At 36.9% G+C, this 23,445-nt stretch overlaps 3 protein-coding genes across 3 annotated transcripts; all 3 read left to right on the top strand.

Annotated features, from left to right (window-relative positions):
* Nucleotides 1-6,775: 6,775 nt before the first annotated feature.
* LOC124884715 (extracellular calcium-sensing receptor-like) lies at nucleotides 6,776-10,118 on the top strand. Its single transcript, XM_047392765.1, has 6 exons — nucleotides 6,776-6,984; nucleotides 7,211-7,493; nucleotides 7,604-8,395; nucleotides 8,523-8,750; nucleotides 8,874-8,997; nucleotides 9,205-10,118. Exons 1-6 carry the CDS (start codon nucleotides 6,881-6,883, stop codon nucleotides 10,116-10,118), a joined length of 2,445 nt encoding a protein of 814 aa, XP_047248721.1. The 5' UTR covers nucleotides 6,776-6,880.
* A 2,389-nt stretch (nucleotides 10,119-12,507) lies between these two features.
* LOC124884342 (extracellular calcium-sensing receptor-like) lies at nucleotides 12,508-16,053 on the top strand. Its single transcript, XM_047392221.1, has 6 exons — nucleotides 12,508-12,686; nucleotides 12,896-13,178; nucleotides 13,280-14,071; nucleotides 14,234-14,461; nucleotides 14,578-14,701; nucleotides 15,146-16,053. Exons 1-6 carry the CDS (start codon nucleotides 12,640-12,642, stop codon nucleotides 16,051-16,053), a joined length of 2,382 nt encoding a protein of 793 aa, XP_047248177.1. The 5' UTR covers nucleotides 12,508-12,639.
* Nucleotides 16,054-19,444: 3,391 nt separating this feature from the next.
* LOC124884349 (extracellular calcium-sensing receptor-like) lies at nucleotides 19,445-23,080 on the top strand. Its single transcript, XM_047392240.1, has 6 exons — nucleotides 19,445-19,644; nucleotides 19,847-20,141; nucleotides 20,283-21,074; nucleotides 21,221-21,448; nucleotides 21,841-21,964; nucleotides 22,185-23,080. The coding sequence occupies exons 1-6, from the start codon at nucleotides 19,556-19,558 to the stop codon at nucleotides 23,078-23,080; spliced, it is 2,424 nt and encodes an 807-aa protein (XP_047248196.1). The 5' UTR covers nucleotides 19,445-19,555.
* The last annotated feature ends 365 nt before the right edge of the window (nucleotides 23,081-23,445 follow it).

The following is a 23,445-nucleotide window of genomic DNA, read 5'->3' as shown; positions in this document are numbered from 1 at the left end:
TAATGAAAAGCAACAAAGTGATGAAATATTTAAAACTGCTAAAAACAAACTAATTTGGATACTCTGTGAGCTGCTATCTGATTGCCTCGCATTGAGAGGATGGTGTAGCCTCTATTTGTTCATTTCTGCAAACAATTTGTGTTTCTTGTTGTAGGATTTGAGTATGTATCTTTGTGTTGCAGTACTGAAAAGTAAAACTTGCTACTAAGGCGAACAGACTCATGATCTACTGGCTTCATTTTAGTGTTGGCCACCTTCACAAACAGCTTTTTTCGCGCTTTTTTTTTTTTTTTTACATGTCATGTTCTTTACCAACTGTTGAAACCTGAATTACTTGCATGGCAGTATGGAGGACCAATCCTGCCATATTTAAGAATACATACAAAAATAACTGACTCAATAACTGACTTTATCTTTCCCAGACTTTTTTATTTCTTTTATATTTATTACCACCCAAATATAAACAAAACATGTTTTCTTCCTCTCAAATATATATTTTTTCAAACTATTTCACTGTGTTTTCATTTCTTAAACACTGATATATTTTCTCCTCTAATATATCACTGTTGAACTTTATTACCCAATGTATTTCCCTTAGCCCATGTATTTCTGTATTTGCATTTGCTAAAGAAGAAGAATAATATTGTGGATTTGGTTGTAGATAGCGCTGTTACTCAGGATAGTTTACTATATCCCATTGACTCTTACTGAGAGAATACTTCAGTTTGCCGAAGTACCAAGATGCATTCACGTTTACGGACCTGCTTTCAAAATAAAAACATGTATCAGTGACAAACCGAACTCCCAATAAAACCAGGGGAACAGATTTCAAGAACTTCAATGGCAAATTTGCATCTTTAAACATTTCTGATGATATGTCTTGAACATGGGCATTGCAACCGTGGGTGATCCAACTTTTCCTTGTAAGATGGTTGAACATCCTCACTTTTCCCAGAGCGCTTCCAGTCTCTTTCTTCCGTGTTATGCTCGCTGTATTTCCTCTCCCCCTCCCTCTCATGATGAAACCTGACATCAGCTGCTGATCGGCTACTGAATGGCTTTCCAGCCTCAAGCCTCGCCTGTCTTGTGTTTGTCTTACGTTCAGTTCGTGCTGAGGAAACACTGGTATGTAATGACAAAGAAGTTGATTATTGTTAACATATTGTTTCTCTGGACGTGTTAGGATATGTTAGGTAGAAAAAGCAGTCTCTCTGTCATGTCAGTCATATTCATGACACTGTCAAGCTTTTTATTGTCTTTTTGTCACTCAGTATAGTTAAGATGCATAAAAGAAAAAGGCAAAAGAAGATTGGAAACTTTTTCAAGGGAAATTCTGTAAGTGATATTACTGTAAAAACCAAAAAGCCCATTTAAATGAAAAAAAATAATATTGGATTAAGCGTTTTTGTGTAAACTGAGCCATAAAGTATTTAATTTATTTTGAGCCCAATCTTTACCACTGCACCCTTCTGATTTAGGCTTGGCAGATGCAGGAGGCGTCAGTTTCAGAAAGAGCACATGAAGGAGGTCAGTTGAAGCAGACAGTGTGTGTGTGTGATGCTTATTTCCATCCCAGGTGTGTTGGGCCACTTGTTTGCTGAATATTGGACCATTTGCACGTTGCTGGACTCTACCAGGCTGTTTGGCGTCATCGGTCATTTTGTATCCCAGGATAGCCTGCTACTACAAATCCCAGAGGCCACCGCGGCTGACATGACGGGGCATCCCAAGTCTGACGTCACGGGAAAGCATAAATGAAGGCGGCCCCCTTTAAAGCTTTGGGCCCTGTCCCAATACCCTCACTTCCACCCTTGTGTCCCTGAATTGCGCGTTCCCGTTGATGGGTTCGAGTGCGTAGTGTGTCCCAATTCTCCAGAGTCGTCCTTAGCCCCACCCCCTTTGTGCCCCACATCCGCCCTTTGGTGAAGCCCGCATCGAAGTGGACTTTGCCGAAGTATATTACCCACAATTCACTGCTGCAGATGACGTTCTGAGCAAAAACCAATCACAACCATCAACGTAACCAGCCATCAAATCAGAATAATAAGAACTGCGTAAACGTTAGACAGCAATTTTTACTGGTTTTCCAGGCTCAACATTGTGAGATACCACTCGGTTCAGGGTGAGTCTGGGCAGTCAGTAGGCCATAACACTGAAGTTACCTTTCAAACAAACACTGGCACGGCGAGAGTCTGGTGTATAAGCCTCCTTCGCTTTCTGCACTTTCTTCTCCTCAAAACAATTGCTTGTTGCATTTTTAAATAGTTTTATTAGCAGCAAGACTGTAAAAACAACGCTGGTTCCCGCCTTTTTTGATGTAGCAGTTACGGAGCAGAGGTGCAAGTGGATGACGTAAACCCTAGTGTCCCAATTCTTCAATTTTGCACGGTTGTAACCTGCGCACTTCAATCCGTAGGGTGTAGTGTGGGTATTGGGACAGGGCCTTGCTTTCACGTTGTATACCGGACTACCATCTGAAGCATCTCTCTCTGGAGAAGAAGAGGTCCCACGTAGATTCTTCATTTATTCTCCTTCATTGGCCAACAAAAAAATTCATAAAAGAGGTTTCTGGAATGAAAAAGCAAGAAATTTCACTTTGCCGATCGAAGACGTGAGTTTAACACGTAACCAAAAACCACAGAGTTTCAAGGAGACGTAACTTTCCCTCCTTGCTTGGTTCTAGTCAACTGCTGACTCAGATCATATTTTTCCTTTTCGCCAAGGAGGCCAAAAGACGGAGATTGACCACTTTCTTGGAGTATCAGCGGACGCGTGGAACTCTTCACCCCCCCCTTTTTCTTTTCTCTCACTCGCTGCCCCAGAAGGACGACTTCAACAAGTAAAATCCACCTTTTATTTTTATTTCTTTATTAGGAATAGCTTGGGCAGGATAGAGGAGATTTAGTGCGATGTAGAATTGCCACTTAGAGTCTAATGTGTTCTGAATTGTATATGCCAAGATTGTGCTTTTACTGTGCGAACACCTGCACGCAGGTGCGCTGTGAGACTGTACTGCTACAATAACCTTATGGTGAAAGTCAACCATTTTCTTTGTCTTCAACTTTACTGCTTACTGGGTTGCCGCCAAAAGTTTTATTATCCTCTGTCCTTTGGGTTTACAACCTTGCTTTGGGGAAGGTTTATGACTGTCTGCATCTCACTGAGCTACACTCTCTGGCGGGCTGTGCTCCCAAAGCTTTGTTCAACACCATATTCCCTTGTCATATTATCACTTTTGCCATAACTGCCGGTTGATTCCATACACACCCACTGCTGTTTTGCGTTATTTTGTTTAGTTAGATATTTTACCCTTTTGTGTAGAACTTTGCATGTTTGAGTAGGTGAAGATTATCGGATCGAAGAGTTGATTGTATCAGGCTGATTGGGTTAATAAATTTTCACGTAGATAAAGAGAAGGCGTTTTGTGTTTATTTTGTGCAAGAGTGATTTGTCATTCAAAATAAGGTTATAAAGTTCCACACGTTTCGGCACGGTTGATTAAACAGTGACATCTCTGGTAATAGTTATCAATTATTACTGAGTATTTAACACCAGAAGATATCTCTGGTTTCTATTCAAAAATGAGGATTTTTGGTTAAGAAATTAATTTTCTCAAATTATGATTTTTAATTATAATTATTGATAAATATTAATTAATCAATAATCATAACCCCAACAGGTGCATGTGTGTAAGTATATATACATTTCCTTGTTTTAAATGTTTTTAGGATATATTTTAAGACGTGGCCAGGAGTGGTGATGACAGAGAGGCAGAAGAAGTTATGTTGAAATAAAAACATAAAACACACAGCCATTAAGAATCTCAATACACAGCCGATGCCCCCTACAGATAAACAACATACCTCATACTTTTGAAAAACACCACTGGTCTTGAAAATACTCAGCTATACATTTTTCAGTATTAAAGCCTGGTAAATATGGCCAATTTTAATTATCATATTAATAATGTTTTTAAAGTAAACCGTTATTCAAGGATAATTTTTATCCTGATTAACAAATCCATTACTATAAATGTCACGTATTGTATCTTATCTACATCTGATATGGAATTTAAAGAGAGCAATCAGTGATTGTCTTTTACGAAACCAGAGTTCAAGACGGGCGACCCAGAGGTCATCCCAGGCCGAATCAAAGTTCAGGAGGAGGCCCAGGATGATGAACCCGGTGAGGTCAAGGAGGTCAGCAATGAAAAACCCGCCCACCCAGGTCGGCGTCGGAAGTCCAGCAGCAACGCAGGAGGCTGGTGGAAACACTGGATGTACTCCCACAGCAGCTGGCGATCCTGGTGCTGTCGTCGGGGTGACCGACTCACCTGAGGCCCGCTCGGCAGAGTGGGAAGTCCGTCCCCGACCCGCTAACCAACAGGAACGTGCTCCGTGTCAGGGCCCTCGAATGGTGTCGGCGCATCTACGCGTTCCACCTAAAATGCGGCCCAGAATGGAGGTCTGCAGTGGTGCTATAGAGACCTTCGGTGGGGTTGCCAAGGCAACCGAAAGTGGAGTTGAGGCCAGGAGTGGCGGCAGTCGACCCACAACATCTGGACCCCCCGGAATCAGATCGAGCATGGGGCCGATCTCCTCTACGGCCCTCTGCCGCTCCCGACTTAGCAGACCAGGAAACATGGGGCTCTGGGGGAAGACGTTCCCCCACTCCTCCAACCAGTCCCACAGCTGGTTCACCGTCTCCAGTCAATGCCAGGGAGAGCTGCTGGCCATCAGAAGGTGTGAGAGTCTCCCCAACAACTCACGCCCCGACTCGAATCCCAGCTGCCGTCTTGTTGCTTGGCCCATTGAGCCGGGCTCATAGTGTCTGGTATCAGATTTAAAGGTAGGACCAACATGCAGAGGGAGACACTGGAAACCAGGCTGCTGTAAGTAAGTCTGTAATTTAATCAGACTTGTTCACAGGTTTGACAGGGAAACCAGAATGTTTGTCTGACCTCGACAAACAAGGAACACGGCGGACCCAGACCTTATAGACAATTAACCCAGGCTGAACAAAAAACACAATGGACTTTAAATACAAACTATGAGAACAGGGAGAACCAATGAACAGGGGGAACAAACAATCAGCGTGTCCTGGGCCGTCCCCTAGTATTGTTGCTGACCATGTCCATCCATTTATGACCACAGTGTACCTACCTTCTGATGGTTACTTCCAGTAGGATAACACGCCATGTCATAAAGCACAAATCATCTCAGACTGGTTTCTTGAACATGACAATGAGTTCACTGTACTCAAATGGCCTCCACAGTCACCAGATCTCGATCCAATAAAGCACCTTTGGGATGTGGTGGAACGGGAGATTTGCATGGATGTGCAGCCGACAAATCTGCAGCATCTGTGTGATGCTATCATGTCAATATGGACCAAACTCTGAGGAATGTTTCCAATGCCTTGTTGAATCTATGCTACGAAGGATTAAGGCAGTTCTGAAGGAAAAAGGGGTTCCACCCGGTACTAGCAAGGTGTACCTAATAAAGTGGCCGGTGAGTGTTAGCTGGAGTCACATAAGGGCTTTATCATTTGAAAATGACACAGATTTTGCTCTTTCAGTCATTTTAATATGACTATAAATAATCAGATTTCCTCCTTATTGTGCATACGTACACTGCTTAATTTAAATGTGGGGAAACTGCATCAGTGCACAGAGATGCAGTTTACTGTGAGGTGCAATTTTAGGTAGCAGATCATTATTTGAATGTGGTTTTAGAATTAGATTAAAGCACAAACTTGGGTTTGTGTACTTTTAGAAATTTTGTTTTGCTTCATAAATTTTACTGTTGGTGGTTAATACATAATATTTGTGTCTGTTCATGATGCAACCAATGTATTTCTTTTTGTGTGAAAACGTTCTTGACTATTTAATTAGCATTGTACCAATTAGAGGTCCAAAAACAGTTAACAACTAATGTAAAATATTTCATACATGAGTTGCATGAGTACTTTCAAAGATATGATTGCATATCAAGGGTTATATGTGTGTTATAAAACGTTTTAAAACATCTTGTGTATTTAATGTTATTTATTTGTTTTCAGTCATTTGATTGCAAAGGTCTGCGTAAAAGAATACTAATACTAGGATTAGTAGGATACTAGGATTAAAACTTAAATAAATCTACATAAATGTTATTTAATGTTATTAACAATTTAAGGATAACAAAACCTGTGATCATTTGCATCATTACTGCTCGAATGATGCAAACCCGGATGTAAGTTTTGCCCTACATTACAAAGTTTTTTATACCTAATTAATGTAAAGCATTTAGAGCATCTGTATATTGGAAGTTTAATTTAATTATGGGATAAGAATATGGATCTTGTATGCAGAGAGCTCACTTCTTAATTTATATGGTATTAGATCATGGTTTATAGATGCTATTTCTTACACAGACTTAAACAGTAGAAACGTCTGAATTTTGAGCGGTTTCAGGCAGGTAAAGAGAAGTGTTTTATTTTGTCATAAAGGTTTGTATTTAGCAGACTAAGTAATAAATGCATAAAAACAAAAGGTTGTTAAAAAAAGAAGAAAAAACTCCCAAAAGCATATGACTAGATTAGATTAGATTCAAGAACCACATCTTTCTCCTCTTGCCCCACCTTTTAGGTTCACAGAGAGGAATATTCACGGTTTTAAAATTATGTCCCGTGCTGTGCCAAGCTGCATAAATATCAGAGTCGTTCAGCCACAGGTACATGTGATGCTACTACGCAGTTTGACATACTTAACATGACGTTCAAGCAGTGGTGGCCAAAGCAGGGTTGGGCACTTTTACACTTATTCTTGGTGACATCTTTCTCCCAGGCAGAGGAGCAGGTATGCAGACAGAGAGGAGACCCTGAAAACCCCCAACTGGTTATGGATGGGGATATTTTGTTAGGAGGGCTCTTCTCTTTCCACACTAGCTGGAAAGAAAGAGAGAATAGTTACAAAGAAAAACCTCTGCCACTGCAATGCACAAGGTAACTTGTTTACCAGTAATTAATTTATATTGTGTTTGATGAATTTTGTGTTGATGTAAAAATAGCATGTATTAATTCAGAAAACAATATATATATATATATATATATATATTTATCTACATAGCAGACATTTTATTTGCTTTCATTACACTTTAGTGTTATGTCCAGATATCATGGAATATTATGCCAATGATTTATAACTGTTTGAATCAAGTTTGAATTTCAGAGAATTCCAGTTAGCCCAGACTATGCTTTTTGCCATTGAGGAGATAAATAACCGATCAGATCTACTACCAGGCATCTCTCTGGGCTCTAGAATTTACGATTCTTGTGGCTCCATTGCCAGAAGTATTAAAGGTGCGCTAGCCTTGGTTAACAGTAATGAAAATATGTCTGACACTTTAAAGGCATGCACAAAGCCTGCACATGTGCAGGCTGTTATGGGAGAAGCATCTTCATCTCCGAGTATGGCTGTAGCTACTGTCATTGGACCTTTTCATATCCCATTGGTAAGTAGGATTGATACATGCTACATGGCTAATAACGATACTAGTTTATATCATTGTTAATTTTTTTTAATAAAGACATTTAAAATCCATTTATGCATTTATACTTTTAGATCAGCCATTTTGCTACATGTGCTTGTCTCAGTGATAAATCAAAATACCCTTCATTTCTCAGAACCATACCAAGTGATTACTACCAGAGCAGAGCTATGGCACAGTTAGTAAAGCACTTTGGATGGACTTGGGTTGGAGCTGTTCGATCAAATGAAGATTATGGCAAAAATGGGATGGCTATATTTACAGAAATCGCACAACAACTGGGTATTTGTCTGGAATATTCCATAACTTTCTTTAGGACAGATGCATCAGACAAAATACAAAGGTTAATTGAAATTATCAAGGCCTCAACATCGAAAGTGGTTGTAGGTTTCCTCTCTCACATGGACATGGATGTGCTTATACAACACTTGTCAACATACAACTTGACCGGGTACCAGTGGGTGGGTACAGAGGCCTGGATCTTTGATTCTCAAACCGCATCAAGAGATAAGAATCACATTTTGGATGGAGCGCTAGGCCTTCACATCCCCAAAGCACATGTCAGTGGTCTCAGGGAGTTCATGTTGGATGTGAAGCCACTTAACTCGTCAAACAATGACTTGTTGACAGAGTTCTGGGAAGGATTATTTAGCTGCAAATTTAAGCTGTCAAAATCAACAGAAATGCAGAGAGAATGTACTGGACATGAAGATCTAACTGGAGTGGAAAACATTTTCACTGACATGTCACACATGTCCATCTTTAACAATATGTATAAAGGAGTCTATGCTGTGGCCCATGCTCTGCACAATATTCTTAGCTGTAATCAAACATGTAAAAGCAATATAAAGCTTGATCCATTAACGGTAGGCTTACCCTACACTCTGATTTTAGTTAGTGCTAAAAAATATTACAAAATGGTTAAAACGATAAAATATAATATTTGGAGGACCTTCTTATGCTTAAACCAAGATTTCATGCTTATTTCTGTAGATTTTATATGACATAAAAAATAATTATTTCAAAACAAAGGAAGGAGAGGAGGTTTATTTTAATGAGAATGGAGATCCAGCTGCAAAATATGAGATCATAAACTGGCAGAGAAAAGAAAATGGCGTTGTGGACTTTGTCACAGTTGGTCTTTATGATGCCTCATTACCTCCAGACAAGCAGATGAATCTACAAAATGAGTCTTTAATTTGGTCGCAGAACTCTAAAGAGGTAATCTATAAGTTTAAAACTGCAGCCAATAACTGCAATTTTAAGAATATTCACACTTTTTGCATGAAAAACAGTTTAATTTATATTTATTTTATATTCCTGTCATTGCTTTTGTTCATTTAGGTGCCTGTATCTGTTTGCAATGAAAGGTGTCTACCAGGAACACGCAAGGTTTTACAAAAAGGAAAACCTGTGTGCTGCTATGACTGTATAAAATGTGCAGAGGGAGAAATAAGCAACATCACAGGTTTAGTATTTTTAATGAATGCTATATTATCTTTAGTGTACCACAGACAAAGTTTTACATTGTGGATATTTGTGCCTATGCAAGAGTATGCAAAAAACAGGAAGCCCGAGAGATTTTGTTATTTAGAAAACACTGTACAGTAATCTACCTTTGACAAAAAATACATATATTCTAAAGTCTTGTATCCTCTTTCACTTTATTTTTCAGATTCTGTCACCTGTGTGAGATGCCCCCTTGAATCCTGGTCAAATGAAAACAGAGATGCGTGTATACAGAAGAAAGCAGAGTTTCTTTCATATGAAGAAATAATGGGGGCATTTCTTGCTGCAGCGTCTTTACTTGGGACATGTATAACTGTTATTGTTGCAGTTATTTTTGTTAAATATAGGAAAACTCCTCTTGTAAAGGCAAACAACTCTGAGCTGAGCTTCCTGCTGCTCTTCTCCTTAAAGCTGTGTTTCCTCTGCTCTCTGACTTTCATCGGCCAACCCTCTGAGTGGTCCTGCATGCTGCGGCACACAGCATTTGGCATCACCTTTGTCCTCTGCATCTCTTGTGTTCTAGGAAAAACCATAGTAGTTTTAATGGCATTTAAAGCTACCCTTCCAGGGAGAAATGTGATGAAATGGTTTGGACCTACACAGCAAAGACTAAGTGTTTTAGGGTTCACTATTGTACAAGTTGTCATCTGTATGCTTTGGTTAATCATTTCTCCTCCATTTCCATCAAAAAATTTTAAAGAATTTAAAGACAAGATTATCTTGGAATGTGCACTGGGCTCTTCTGTTGGCTTCTGGGCTGTCCTTGGCTACATAGGATTTCTCGCAACATTATGCTTTATTTGTGCTTTTCTAGCGCGTAAACTGCCTGACAATTTCAACGAAGCCAAATTTATAACTTTCAGCATGCTGATATTCTGCGCTGTTTGGATCACTTTTATCCCAGCGTATGTCAGCTCTCCTGGGAAGTTTAGTGTTGCTGTAGAAATATTTGCTATTCTTGCCTCCACTTTTGGATTACTAGTTTGTATTTTCATTCCTAAATGTTATGTCATGTTGATGAAACCAGAAAAAAATACAAAAAAGAATATGATGGGAAAGGTGGTTTCAAAACCATCTTGACAGATCAAGACATTGTATAATCAAAGCCTTCCAAAAAACCTTTTTTTTTCACATATTTTAGCTAAAATGTTGAGGATGTGTCCTCAGAAATGTGCAGGAGAAATACAGTAAATGTGTTTGTAGTGCAGGTCAGGTTTTTATTGTTTTTTGCTTCTAAGATTTATTTTATATTATGGAGAAATATTTTTTTTTTTTTGCTGTTGATATTCACTCGTTACATACTTTCACTACATCCATATGTGTCACTATTGCTTCTATTGTTTTTTGAATGTTTAATATTTTGATCTCTCCTTACTATACTTCAATGTCTTCCCTTTTTCTTTATTCATGGGAAATTTCCCACCTCAAAACAGATAAAAAAAATAATGTAATGTGTCCATTTTCTATACCTCCCTAATTTATGCAAAGTTGGATGGAGTCTACGTATGTCCAGCAGTCATCAGTCAAGCAGGCCGGGTACAACCTGGACAAGAAGCCAGTCCATCACTGGGCAACACAGAGATACACAGGGCAATCTTGCATCCACACACTCACACTTATGGGCATGCACTTAATCTAATTGAGATGCAAGTTTTTGGACTGTAGGAAGAAGTTGGAGCACAGTAAGACCATTCCATGTATGTATGGAGAGAACATGCAAACTCCATAAATAAAGGCCCCCCTGGCCAGGATATTAGCTACTCCTACATGTATTGTGTCTTTTGTGTCCTCCAGAAGAACTAAATGCATTTTTTTTTTTTTTGCTTTGGAGAAATGCAATATTTTTGTTGGGATCCTTATTACTTTGACAAAACTAAACCAAATAAATTAATGCAAAGCAGACTGATGACCTCTGTCTTGATGATAATTTTTTTTTACATAATATATATATATATATATATATATATATATATATATATATCCATTAAAACGAAACAAAACAAAACAAGTAGATGTTGGTTTAGGTTTAAACGTCTATCTGGCAAAAAATACTATTTATGATTTGTTGCAGATTAACTACTATTAAGCAAAGAAATAGAACATCGCTGAGAGCAAACTTTCAAACCATTTACAGATAAAAACTAGATTACTATGTTGTAACTATAACATAGCATAGTATGGGCAGTTTTCAGTTCTAAAATTAAATTTCAATTCCAAAATTCTATTTTTTGTGTTACACATCCGAGTCCTTGAGGAAAGTCACAGAGCAATCAAACACAGATTCATGAATTTACGTTTTACATCAAGTTGAACTTTCTTTACGGCATTGCTGGAGCAGTAGAGCGTACATGAGCTTGGCGCATGAAATTTACCATGTGAAATTACCTTCTATAAGAAGAGTTATGTAAACCACTGATGGACTAACTGTAAAAGTTATGCTACCTGTAGCTATTAGCTAAAGATGTCAAATTAGCATTGTGTGCTGCTGATGGTGGTTTGCGTTTCGCTATCGATATATGTTTGACCTAGTGAATTACATGTGCCAAGCTCTACAGGCTCCACTGCTAGGAAGGAAGTTTACCTTGATGAGAAACATAAATCTGTGAATCTGTGTGTGATTATTTGGATGTGTGACACAGAAAACTGAATTTTGGAACTGATATTTAATTATAGAACTGAAACTGAAAGTAATCAAACTGAACAAAATACATTTTCAAAGTAAATTCATTCAGTTTAAAATCATTAAACTCAGTTTCAAAAAATCATTTTGAAAATAATGTATTTCATTTCAAATTATGCAAATACAGATTCAGTCTGAACAATTCAAATTCAGTTTCTGATGGCACACGTTTCTGCCCAATACATGCAAAAGAAATCACTGCCATTGCCAGTTTAAAGAGGATAAAGCATACATTTTGATACTGTCTTAAAGTCAGTACTGAATCATTATAAAATTGTATTTAAATTACATTTTTTATTTTTATTAAAATAGGTGGATTATTGCTTTTATTGCATGAAAGGCACAGAGTGCTGTTGCCTTCAGAGTCTGTAGAACTAATACGTGTTTAAAGAAGTTTAAATGTGTTTTGAGAAAAAATAACATTATGTTGCTAGTACTATGTTTCCATCATATAAAAAGAATAAATAGAAGGAAAAGTATAACTACATAACAAACAGGATAGGATGTACACCTGTAACTACGATGAGACCTCTTTGGAACAGGCTACATTCAACATTTTTTATTTTATTTGGTCATGCGCCTTCTCACACCACAGCTTGCAGGTCCACAGAGATAAATTATGGTTCTATAATTACATCATGTGCCACATCATAACAGCACTAATATCAGTGAAAGTCTTGATCCTGCATTAATGTGCATGTGATGCTAATAAGTGATTTAACTATCTCCAATAGCATAATGTCTATAATGAGACAGTTGGAGCAGGGTTGGGCCCTTTTGCATCTGTTGTTGTTGGCACATTGTTCTAAGACTGAGCAGCAACTATGCACACATAGAGGAGATTCTGAGGACCCTCAACTAGTTAAGGATGGGGACATTTTGCTCGGGGGAGTCTTCTCTTTCCATGTCAGCTGGAATGAAATGCAGACTGCTTATATGGAAAAACCTCAGCGCCTGCAGTGCACCAGGTATTCTTTTATAATTGATATTATCAATGGCTTTGGTGTTGGCAAAATGGGTACATGGGAACAATCTTACTCAAACTCAATTTCAAAATGTTAGGACTTTAGATTGTTTTTATTTGACCATGATATTGTTTTTTTTTTTTTTTTTTTTCATAAATGACTGATAATCATGCCAACTGTGTAAAACTTTCTGAATCAAGTTTGAATTTCAGAGAATTTCAGTTGGTCCAGGCAATGCTTTTCACCATCGAGGAGATAAATAACAGCTCCGACCTACTACCGGGCATTTCTCTGGGCTATAACATTTATGACACTTGTGGATCCATTGCTAGAAGTGTTAAAGTGTCGCTGGCCTTGGTTAATGGTAATGAAAATGTGTCTGCAATTTCTGGGGTATGTATAAGACCTGCACAAGTACAGGCTATAATGGGAGAGGCTTCATCATCTCCAAGCATGGCTATAGCTACTATAATTGGACCATTTAATGTCCCACTGGTGGGTAAGATTCTTCAAATCTACACCGTTTTTATACCATTAGAAGATACAATGTAAAACAGTAATAGAAAATCTAAGACAGTGTATTTATTTTATTTTAGATAAGCCAGTTTGCCACATGTGCATGTCTCAGCGATAAATCTAAATACCCCTCATTTCTCAGAACAATACCCAGTGACTACTATCAGAGCAGAGCACTGGTCCAGTTGGTGAAGCACTTTGGTTGGACTTGGGTTGGAGCTGTTAGAACCAATGATGATTATGGCAATAATGGCATGGCTACATTCACAGAAACTGCAGAGCAGTTGGGCATTTGCCTTGAATATTCTCTAACTTTTTTCAGAACGGATCCACAGGACAAGATACAAAAGATAATTGAAATTATAAAATCTTCAACCACAAAGGTGATTGTTGCTTTCATTTCCCAAGCTGACATGGATGTTCTCCTACATGAGCTTTCCAACCACAACTTGACTGGCTATCAGTGGGTTGGGAGTGAGGCCTGGATTTTTGATTTTCAAAGTGCCTTGAGAGATAATAATCACATCTTAGATGGAGCTATAGGCCTTTCCATCCCCAAAGCACATGTCACTGGTCTCAAAGAGTTCATACTTAATGTGAAACCACTCTATTTAACAAACAATGACTTGTTTATAGAGTTCTGGGAGGCGTTATTTAACTGCAAGGTCAAGCAGTCAAATATAGATGAAATCAAGAGGCTATGCACTGGACATGAGAATCTGACTGGAGTGGAAAACAGCTTCACTGACATGTCACTCATGCCCATGTTTAACAATATGTATAAAGGAGTGTATGCTGTGGCTCATGCTCTGCACAAAATTCTAGGTTGCAATAAAACATGTAACAACAAGGTGCCACTAGATCCATTCATGGTGAGCCTGATATGAACATTAATTCAGTTAATGTAAAATAATGTTAATAAAATCTTCTTAAAGAAAATGTTTTAAATTATAAAATAGAAGATCTCATAACTGTTTGTATTTGTGTAACATAACTCTACAATGTTTACTGAGTATTAAATCTTCATTCTTTAGATTTTACAGCATATAAAAGGAATTTACTTCAAAACAAAGGAAGGAGATGAGGTTTACTTTAATCAGAATGGAGATCCAGCTGCTAAATATGAAATTATAAACTGGCAGCCAAAAGAAAATGGCCCTGTGGACTTTGTCACAGTTGGTTTTTATGATGCATCTTTACCTGCAGACAGACAGATGAATGTGCAACAGAAGTCTGTAATTTGGGCTCAGAATTCGGTGCAGGTAGTCTTCCTGCATATACAGTGCTTATTCAGTCTCATGCATTTCAATCCCTGTCTACAGACCTACAAAAATATTATTATACTTTTTTCTTCCTTCCTATGTTTGCATCCATGCAGGTACCTGTTTCAGTTTGCAGTGAGAAATGCCCCCCAGGAACACATAAGGTTCTCGAGAAAGGAAAACCTGTGTGCTGCTATGTCTGTATACGTTGTGCAGAGGGAGAAATAAGCAACAGCACAGGTTTGGTAATATTTAATACAAGTTTTGATTATGAAGTAACAGATCATTCCCCAAACAGTGAAAGACACTGTTTGACTACCATTAATGTAATGAGAGAAATATTTCAGTGAGAAATATTTTAACAAAATAAAGACCGGCAAGATTGTAATCTCAGATCTTTTTTTTTATTTATTTTTTATAATTGAGGTAAACTGATTGATATCAGAAGGATTCAAATAACATGAGAGTCAGAACTTGATTTGAGACTTGTATATGTGTTTTTTCAATATAAAACAACATATTTATACCATTTAAAATGTATTTAATAATGTCATCCAGTGTCATGATTTTTCTTCCATTAATTAATTTCTGCATCATTTTGTGTAGAGAGTTAAAAAACACAAACAAATGAAAATACATTCAAAGCTCAAAATGTCTTAAACCTCTTTTAATGTTACTTTTCAGATTCTGTGACCTGCATAAGATGCCCCTCTGAATTCTGGCCAAATTTACGAAGAGATGCCTGCATAAAAAAGGAGGCTGAGTTTTTGTCACATCAAGAAATTATGGGAGCATTGCTCACTGCAGGATCTTTAGTTGGAACATGTATGACTGTGGTTGTTGCACTTATTTTTGTCAGATACAAAAAAACTCCTCTTGTGAGGGCAAACAATTCTGAGTTGAGCTTCCTGTTGCTCTTCTCTTTGACCCTGTGTTTCCTCTGCTCTCTGACCTTTATTGGAGAGCCATCTGAGTGGTCCTGCATGCTGCGTCACACATCATTTGGCATCACATTTGTCCTTTGTATTTCCTGTGTTCTGGGGAAAACTATAGTCGTCCTATTGGCATTTAATGCAACACGGCCAGGCAGAAATGCTATGAAATGGTTTGGAACTGCACAACAGAGACTCGGCGTTCTGGGTTTCACACTTATACAAGTTGTGATTTGTATTATCTGGTTAACCAATTCACCTCCATTTCCATCCAAAAATTTTAAAGAATTCAAGGACAAAATCATCTTGGAGTGTTCTCTGGGTTCAGCAGTGGGCTTCTGGGTTGTCCTTGGCTACATAGGATTTCTCGCAACATTATGTTTTATTTGTGCTTTTCTAGCGCGTAAACTGCCTGACAATTTCAACGAAGCCAAATTTATAACTTTCAGCATGCTGATATTCTGTGCTGTATGGCTCACTTTTATCCCAGCGTATGTCAGCTCTCCTGGGAAGTTTAGTGTTGCTGTAGAAATCTTTGCTATTCTTGCCTCCACTTTTGGAATACTAGTTTGTATTTTCATTCCTAAATGTTATGTCATGTTGATGAAACCAGAAAAAAATACAAAAAAGAATATCATGGGAAAGGTGGTTTCAAAATAATTTTGACAGATCAAGACATTGTATAATCAAGCCTTCCAAAAATATTATATGTTTTCTTCACATATTTTAGCGAAAATATCGAGGATCTGTTCTCAAAAATGTGAAGGAGAAGAGTTGGTAATGCAGGTTTCATTGTGTTTTTGCTTCAAAGATTGTTTATTTTCTTTTAATTTCTTTGGCTGTAAATATTCACTCTTTAATACTGTCACTGCATCCATATGTGTCACTGTTGCATCTAAAGTTATTTGCATGTGATTAAAAAATGCAAATGTTTTAAAATACATTTAAAAACCTTAGCTAAATTAATATTTATTTAATGTTTAATAATATGATTTCTCCTCACTTAACTTTAATGTCTTCCCTTACTTTTTCTTGATTCATGAGAAAACTGATTTAAATTCCACTTGTTAAACTATGACGTCATCAAGTTTAAATATCTAATTTAGCTTCTGAGAAGTGAAAGCAAAAACAAAGATAACCAAGATGAGTAGAGGGTAAAAGTAAATGCAAAACAGATAAATTATAAAATATAAAAAAAATTATCTATTTTCTATACCCCTTACACTTGGAGTCTGTGTCCAGCAGTCATCAGTCAAGCAGGAAAGTTGCACCCTGGGCAAGCCACCAATCCATAACCGGGCAACATACAGGTACACAGGACAATCTTGCCACCACACACTTATATTTATGGGCATGATGGAGTGGCCAATTAATCTAATTGGGATGCACGTTTTTTGACTGTAGGAAGAAGTTTGAGTACTCTAGGAGAACCCATGCATGTATGGACAGAACATGCAAACTCCATGAATAAAAGGGTCCCCTGACCAAGATATGTGCCACTTCTACATGTATTGTGTCTTTGTTGTCATGCAGAAGTACTAAATTCGGTTTCAATTTAGTGAAATGCATTTTCAAACCTATGCATTTAAATTCAAATTATGCAAATACAGACTCATTCTGAACAATTCAAGTTCAGTTTCTGGAAAAGGAAATCACTGCTATTGCCAGTTAATGTAAAATAATGGGCTTATAGAAAATGTTTACAATTATAATACAAGATCTCACAAATGTTTGTATTTCAGCAAACATAGCTCTACAATGTTTTCTGAGTATTCATTTTTTTATTATTTAGCTTTTACAGTATATAAAAGGAATTTACTTCAAAACAAATGAAAAAGATGAGGTTCAGTTCAATGAGAATGGAGATCCATCTGCTTAATATGAAATTATAAACTGGCAGCCAAAAGAAAATGGACCTGTGGACTTTGTCACAGTTGGTTTTATGACGTATCTTTAACTGTAGACAAACATATAAATGTGCAACAGAACTCTATAATTTGGGCTCAGAACTTTGTGCAGGTAGTCTTCCTGCGTATACAATTATTATTCAGTCTGATGTTATATCAAAGTATTTCAATGCCTTTCTTAAAGAAAAGACCTATAAAAATACTATATTCTTTACATCCTTTTTATATTATTTGTATCCATGCAGGTACCTGTTTCAGTTTGCAGTGAGAAGTGCCCCCCTTGGAATATGTAAGGTTCTCGAGAAAGGAAAACCCGTGTGCTGCTATGACTGTTGGGCAGTTGTGCAAAGGGAGAGATAAGCAACAGCACAGGCTTGGTGATATTTAAAACACGTTTTATAATATTCCAAACAGTAAGAAACACTGTTTGAATAACCTTGATGTATATGATTTTTTTTTAAATATAGAAAATCAAACCAAAAACATGACATTCTGGGCTGAGCTTCCTTTTTATGCCTGCAAATTTTTATGACCAATAAGTTTAGATCTCCAAAAAGGCAATTCATAGGCAAGAAGAAAAATGAATGGTTGCAGTTCCTTAGGTCTTCAAGAAAGACCCTGAAACAAGGAAAATATTTTTTTATATATTTATGTTTACACTTCAATATGTAAATGTAGTAGTAATAAAGTTAATTAGATGTCCAAAAGACCCAAGGGGGTATGGAGGTAAATTTGTCTCAATATTATTCAATCAAACAAAAAACTAATCTCAATCGAAATAAAACTAATCTCAATCAAAAAAATAAATTGTGGTCAAAACATTTGGAATATTAAATGTAAAAAAAACTAATCTCAATCAAAAAATATTAAGTTGTGATCAAAACTTTCAGAGTTGTAACGATTTTTTTTTTTTTAAATGGAATATTTTATTTTGGGGAGAAAAAAAATTTGTTTGAAAAAACGTTTTTTGATTAAAATGACATTTTTCTCATGAAGAGAAAAAAGTTATTTGCAAAACATAAACTACTCTTCCTACTGAGCACAGTCGCCTCATCTTAATTTATGAAATAATTTGTTTCGATGTCCTTATATGTTTTTATTATTTAGGTTGGTACCAACATCTGGTCAAAGCCCTAATTATTGAGAACAATTTGTCCAATATTTATTTTACTGACTGTTCATATTTAAAATAGTAGTATGGCCTCATGCGTTTGCTTTGGATTTCCCAAAATGAATCTATCTTTTAGTTATAATGACAGTCAGGCCATCTTCTAACACTGAGCATTCACCATAAATAAGATACTCTGAACATGCGGCACTCCCATTCCTCCATTTTTAAATTTGATCCTTCTTGTACTGTGAAACACTGGGCATTACAGTTCAAAGGAGAGAATCAAACAGACTCATTGTTACAAACGACAAGTCAGTGCAGCCATTCACGACTGACAGATTTAACTGAGTGTTGATGTATTGAGGCAAAGTTTAAAAGACTACACAGATTACTGCTATGGTAAATTAAACAGGAAGATAGGGAAATATTTTTTCAAGCTTCTATAAAATAAAACCCCCAAAATACATTTTCTTAATCCTCTAGATGCTAACAAAAACAGCCTGGACCATAAATAGATGTCTTAACCAATAGAACATTGTTTTCTGTAGGACAGAACAAAGCCTATTTTGTAATTATTAAAATACAAAATGTTGTTTAATTTTTTACCTTTTGTTTGTTTTGTTGAGTTTAATGATGTTGTGTTGATATTTTTGATGTCTGTCAGAGGTTATGTTTTATGTTCGATTCATGCGTCAATTCATTGATTTAACACTTTTACATGCTATAGGTTCTTTGTTCAGATTATACTATTGTGACTTCTTTCAGAGTTGATTTTTATTGCCTTTGAGCTTTGTTGACGTCAAGCTCTGACTCTATGGTCAATTAGAGTATTTTTTTATCGTTTTCAGACTTCTTTTTCTTTTGGTCGCCTTTTTTTCTCTACCCCCACCTTTTAGGTCCACAGAGATGAAACATCACTTTTCCAATCCTGCGTACGCTGCTGCTCCATAAGTGTATAAATAGACGCACATGAAACCTATTGGTTTACTTGTTACTCAGCATGATGTCTGCAAAGAAAAGGTTGGGGCAAGGTTGGGTATTATTACATCTTTTGTTGACAGCATTTTTTTCTCAGGCTGAAGATCCAGTATGCAGACAGATTGGGGATTCTGAAAGCCCTCAACTAGTGAAGGATGGAGACATTATGTTGGGGGGACTTTTTTCTTTCCACAACAACTGGAAAGAAACAGAGAATACTTACATTGAAATTCCTCTGCCACTGAAATGTACCAGGTAAATTCTATAAACTATGTATTTTGAAAATGTTGAAATAAATCTGGGTTATTAAACACATCAGATACGGCAGCTTCAGACATCTCAGTAAGATTATAGTTCTGTTTATTAACAATACCTGCTTTTCATTTTCTGTGTTGCTGATTTTGTTTCCAGAAGAAACAGAACATTTCGCAAATTATTAATAATTGTCTAAAAAAAGTTTGAATTTCAGAGAATTCCAATTAGCCCAAGCTATGCTTTTTGCCATTGAGGAGATAAATAACAGCTCAGATCTACTGCCGGGAATATCTCTGGGCTATAAAATATATGACACCTGTGGCTATAATGCCAGAAGTGTTAAAGTTGCATTGGCCTTGCTTAACGATTATGAAAATGTGTCTGCTCCTTCCAAGGACTGTGTGACACCTGCACAAGTGCAGGCCATAATGGGAGAAGCCTCATCCTCTCCAAGCACAGCGATAGCTACTGTCATTGGACCTTTTTTTATACCAATGGTGGGTAAAACTAGTAAACACTGCACTTTTGTGAACAAGTCGGTCTTTATTGTGTAAAATTTTGGTATCTTTATTATGTAAAAATGTGTTGCATTTTAATCTGAGTTTACAAACATTTGTTTAACTGTATTTATATTTTAGATCAGCCACTTTGCCACATGTGCTTGTCTCAGTGACAAATCTAAATACCCTTCATTTCTCAGAACAATTCCCAGTGACTACTATCAGAGTAGAGCACTGGCCCAATTAGTAAAGTACTTTGGATGGACTTGGGTTGGAGCTGTTAGAACAAACGATGATTATGGTAACAGTGGCATGGCAACATTCATAGAATCAGCACAGCACCTGGGCATTTGCCTTGAATACTCCATTTCTTTCTATAGGACAGATCCATCAGACAAAATCCAAAAGATAATTAACATCATGAAGGGTTCAACTTCTAAGGTGATTGTTGCTTTCCTTTCCCAAGCTGACATGGATGTGATTATACATGAGTTTTCTAGCCACAACTTAACTGGCTACCAGTGGGTTGGGAGTGAGGCCTGGATCTTTGATTTTCAAACCGCTGCAAGAGATACAAATCACATCTTAGATGGAGCAATAGGCCTCTCCATCCCCAAAGCGCATGTCATTGGTATCAAAGAGTTCATACTAAACGTGAAACCATTGTTTTCATTGAACAATGACTTGTTCACAGAGTTCTGGGAGGCATTATTTAGCTGCAAGTTTAAGCAGTCAAATTCAGCAGAGCTTCAGAGACAATGTACAGGACTGGAGGATCTGACAGGAGTCGAAAATACCTTCACTGACATGTCACTCATGCCCATATTTAACAATATGTATAAAGGAGTGTATGCTGTTGCCCATGCTCTGCATAATATCCTCAGCTGTAATCAAACATGTAGCAGCAATGTACAGCTAGATCCATTCACGGTGAGCTTTCTATTTACTGTAATCATGGTTACAATGAAAATTTTTTATAAAATTAGTTCATTATTAAAAAATGTTTTATGTGGCAGTCTTTCTAATACTTAATATAACTGCACAAGGCAATCAAGTTTTGTTACTTATCTCTTTAGATTTTACAGCAAATAAAAGACATTTATTTCAAAACAAAGGAAGGTGATGAAGTGTACTTTAATGAGAATGGAGATCCAGCTGCAAAATATGAAATTATAAACTGGCAAAGAAGAGATAATGATCCTGTGGAATTTGTAGTTGTGGGTCTCTACGATGCATCATTACCAACAGACAAACAGATGGATGTGCAACTTAAGTCAATAATTTGGGCTCAAAATTCACAGAAGGTAAGCTTGTAATGAAATAACCACAATAATAATAATCATCATTATAATCATTATTATCATCATCATCATTATCATTATTATTATTAGTAGTAGTAGTAATAGTAGTAGTAGTGGTGGTGGTAGTAGTAGTAATATAAAAAGAAAAAGGAAGAGATGAAAGCCTCTATTAAGCAGGATGGTTCTACTTAGATACAGCGTTCGTTCTCCCAATCCTAGTGAAGATGGAATCATAAATAGAATCTAAAACAGTTTAAAGTCAGCATTAGTAATTAATGTAGTTTTAAAGTATGATGATACAGTATATATCTGTACATCTGGAATTTCTGCCACCTCTGGCATCAAGGACTTGCCACTAATTTATTTTTTTTCTTCAAATTGGATTTTTTTTACAGATTCCTGTATCAGTTTGCAGTGAGAAGTGTCCCCCAGGAACACGTAAAGTTCTCCAGAAGGGAAAACCTATTTGCTGTTATGACTGTGTACGTTGTGCAGAAGGAGAAATAAACAACATCACAGGTAAGTTATTACATAAAGAAAAAAATATATATATTTGTATACTTGTATATACTTAACATTTAACACATCTCATTAATTATTGATTTATATTGTATGTTTTTTATTTGTGTATTCAATAGTGTGTCAAGTTTTTGTGGATAAAAATACCGTTAAATAATAAGAGTGAAAAATGATTAATCAACTCAGTAAGTTTAACATATTTTTTGCCATGATTTCACAGATTCTGTCACCTGTGTGAGATGCCCCCTTGAATTCTGGTCAAATGAAAACAGAGATGATTGTATAAGAAAAGAGACTGAATTTCTTTCATACAAAGAAATAATGGGGGCATTGCTCACTGGAGCATCTTTATCTGGAACATGTATGACTCTTGTTGTTGCAGTCATTTTTGTTAAATACAGAAAAACCCCTCTTGTGAGGGCAAACAACTCCGAGCTGAGCTTCCTGCTGCTCTTCTCCTTAAAGCTGTGTTTCCTCTGCTCTCTGACTTTCATCGGAAAACCCTCTGAGTGGTCCTGCATGCTGCGGCACACAGCATTTGGCATCACCTTTGTCCTTTGCATCTCTTGTGTTCTAGGAAAAACCATAGTAGTTTTAATGGCATTTAAAGCTACCCTTCCAGGGAGAAATGTGATGAAATGGTTTGGACCTACACAGCAAAGACTAAGTGTTTTGGGTTTTACTCTTGTACAAGTGATCATATGTGGCCTCTGGTTAACAATTGCTCCACCATTTCCATCGACAAATTTTGAAGGATATAACGACAAAATCATCTTGGAGTGTTCTCTGGGCTCCACTGTGGGCTTCTGGGCTGTCCTTGGTTACATAGGTCTTCTCGGTATGTTGTGTTTTATTTGTGCTTTTCTGGCTCGAAAACTGCCTGATAATTTCAACGAAGCCAAATTTATCACCTTCAGCATGCTGATATTTTCTGCTGTGTGGATCACTTTTATTCCAGCATATGTCAGCTCTCCTGGAAAGTTCAGCGTTGCTGTAGAAATCTTTGCTATTCTTGCCTCCAGTTTTGGATTGTTAATTTGTATCTTTATTCCAAAATGTTATGTCATGCTGATAAAACCAGAAAAAAATACTAAAAGGAATATGATGGGGAAATAACTTTGGGATCAGAGCACAATGTCTCTCAAGGCCAGTTTATACAGGGCCTTCTCAAAATATTAGCATATTGTGAAAAAGTTCATTATTTTCCATAATGTCATGATGAAAATTTAACATTCATATATTTCAGATTCATTGCACACTAACTGAAATATTTCAGGTCTTTTATTGTATTAATACGGAGGATTTTGGCATACAGCTCATGAAAACTCAAAATTCCTATCTCACAAAATTAGCATATCATTAAGAGGGTCTCTAAACGAGCTATGAACCTAATCATCTGAATCAACGAGTTAACTCTAAACACCTGCAAAAGATTCCTGAGGCCTTTAAAACTCCCAGCCTGGATCATCACTCAAAACCCC

Source organism: Girardinichthys multiradiatus, chromosome 18 (assembly GCF_021462225.1).
Source record: "Girardinichthys multiradiatus isolate DD_20200921_A chromosome 18, DD_fGirMul_XY1, whole genome shotgun sequence".
NCBI lineage: Eukaryota > Metazoa > Chordata > Actinopteri > Cyprinodontiformes > Goodeidae > Girardinichthys > Girardinichthys multiradiatus.
The sequence above is the reverse complement of the archived record's forward strand: the minus strand, read 5'-3'. Positions and strand labels throughout refer to the sequence as shown.

Coding starts and splice junctions, on each gene's coding strand:
- LOC124884342 (XM_047392221.1), top strand. CDS start 12,640: ATGCAGACTGCTTATATGGAAAAACCTCAGCGCCTGCAGTGCACCAG. Junction 14,072..14,233: donor TGCCACTAGATCCATTCATG/GTGAGCCTGATA, acceptor TTCATTCTTTAG/ATTTTACAGCATATAAAAGG. Junction 14,702..15,145: donor AGAAATAAGCAACAGCACAG/GTTTGGTAATAT, acceptor GTTACTTTTCAG/ATTCTGTGACCTGCATAAGA.
- LOC124884715 (XM_047392765.1), top strand. CDS start 6,881: ATGGATGGGGATATTTTGTTAGGAGGGCTCTTCTCTTTCCACACTAGC. Junction 6,985..7,210: donor CTGCCACTGCAATGCACAAG/GTAACTTGTTTA, acceptor TTTGAATTTCAG/AGAATTCCAGTTAGCCCAGA. Junction 7,494..7,603: donor GACCTTTTCATATCCCATTG/GTAAGTAGGATT, acceptor TTATACTTTTAG/ATCAGCCATTTTGCTACATG.
- LOC124884349 (XM_047392240.1), top strand. CDS start 19,556: ATGTTGGGGGGACTTTTTTCTTTCCACAACAACTGGAAAGAAACAGAG. Junction 19,645..19,846: donor CTGCCACTGAAATGTACCAG/GTAAATTCTATA, acceptor GTCTAAAAAAAG/TTTGAATTTCAGAGAATTCC. Junction 21,075..21,220: donor TACAGCTAGATCCATTCACG/GTGAGCTTTCTA, acceptor TTATCTCTTTAG/ATTTTACAGCAAATAAAAGA.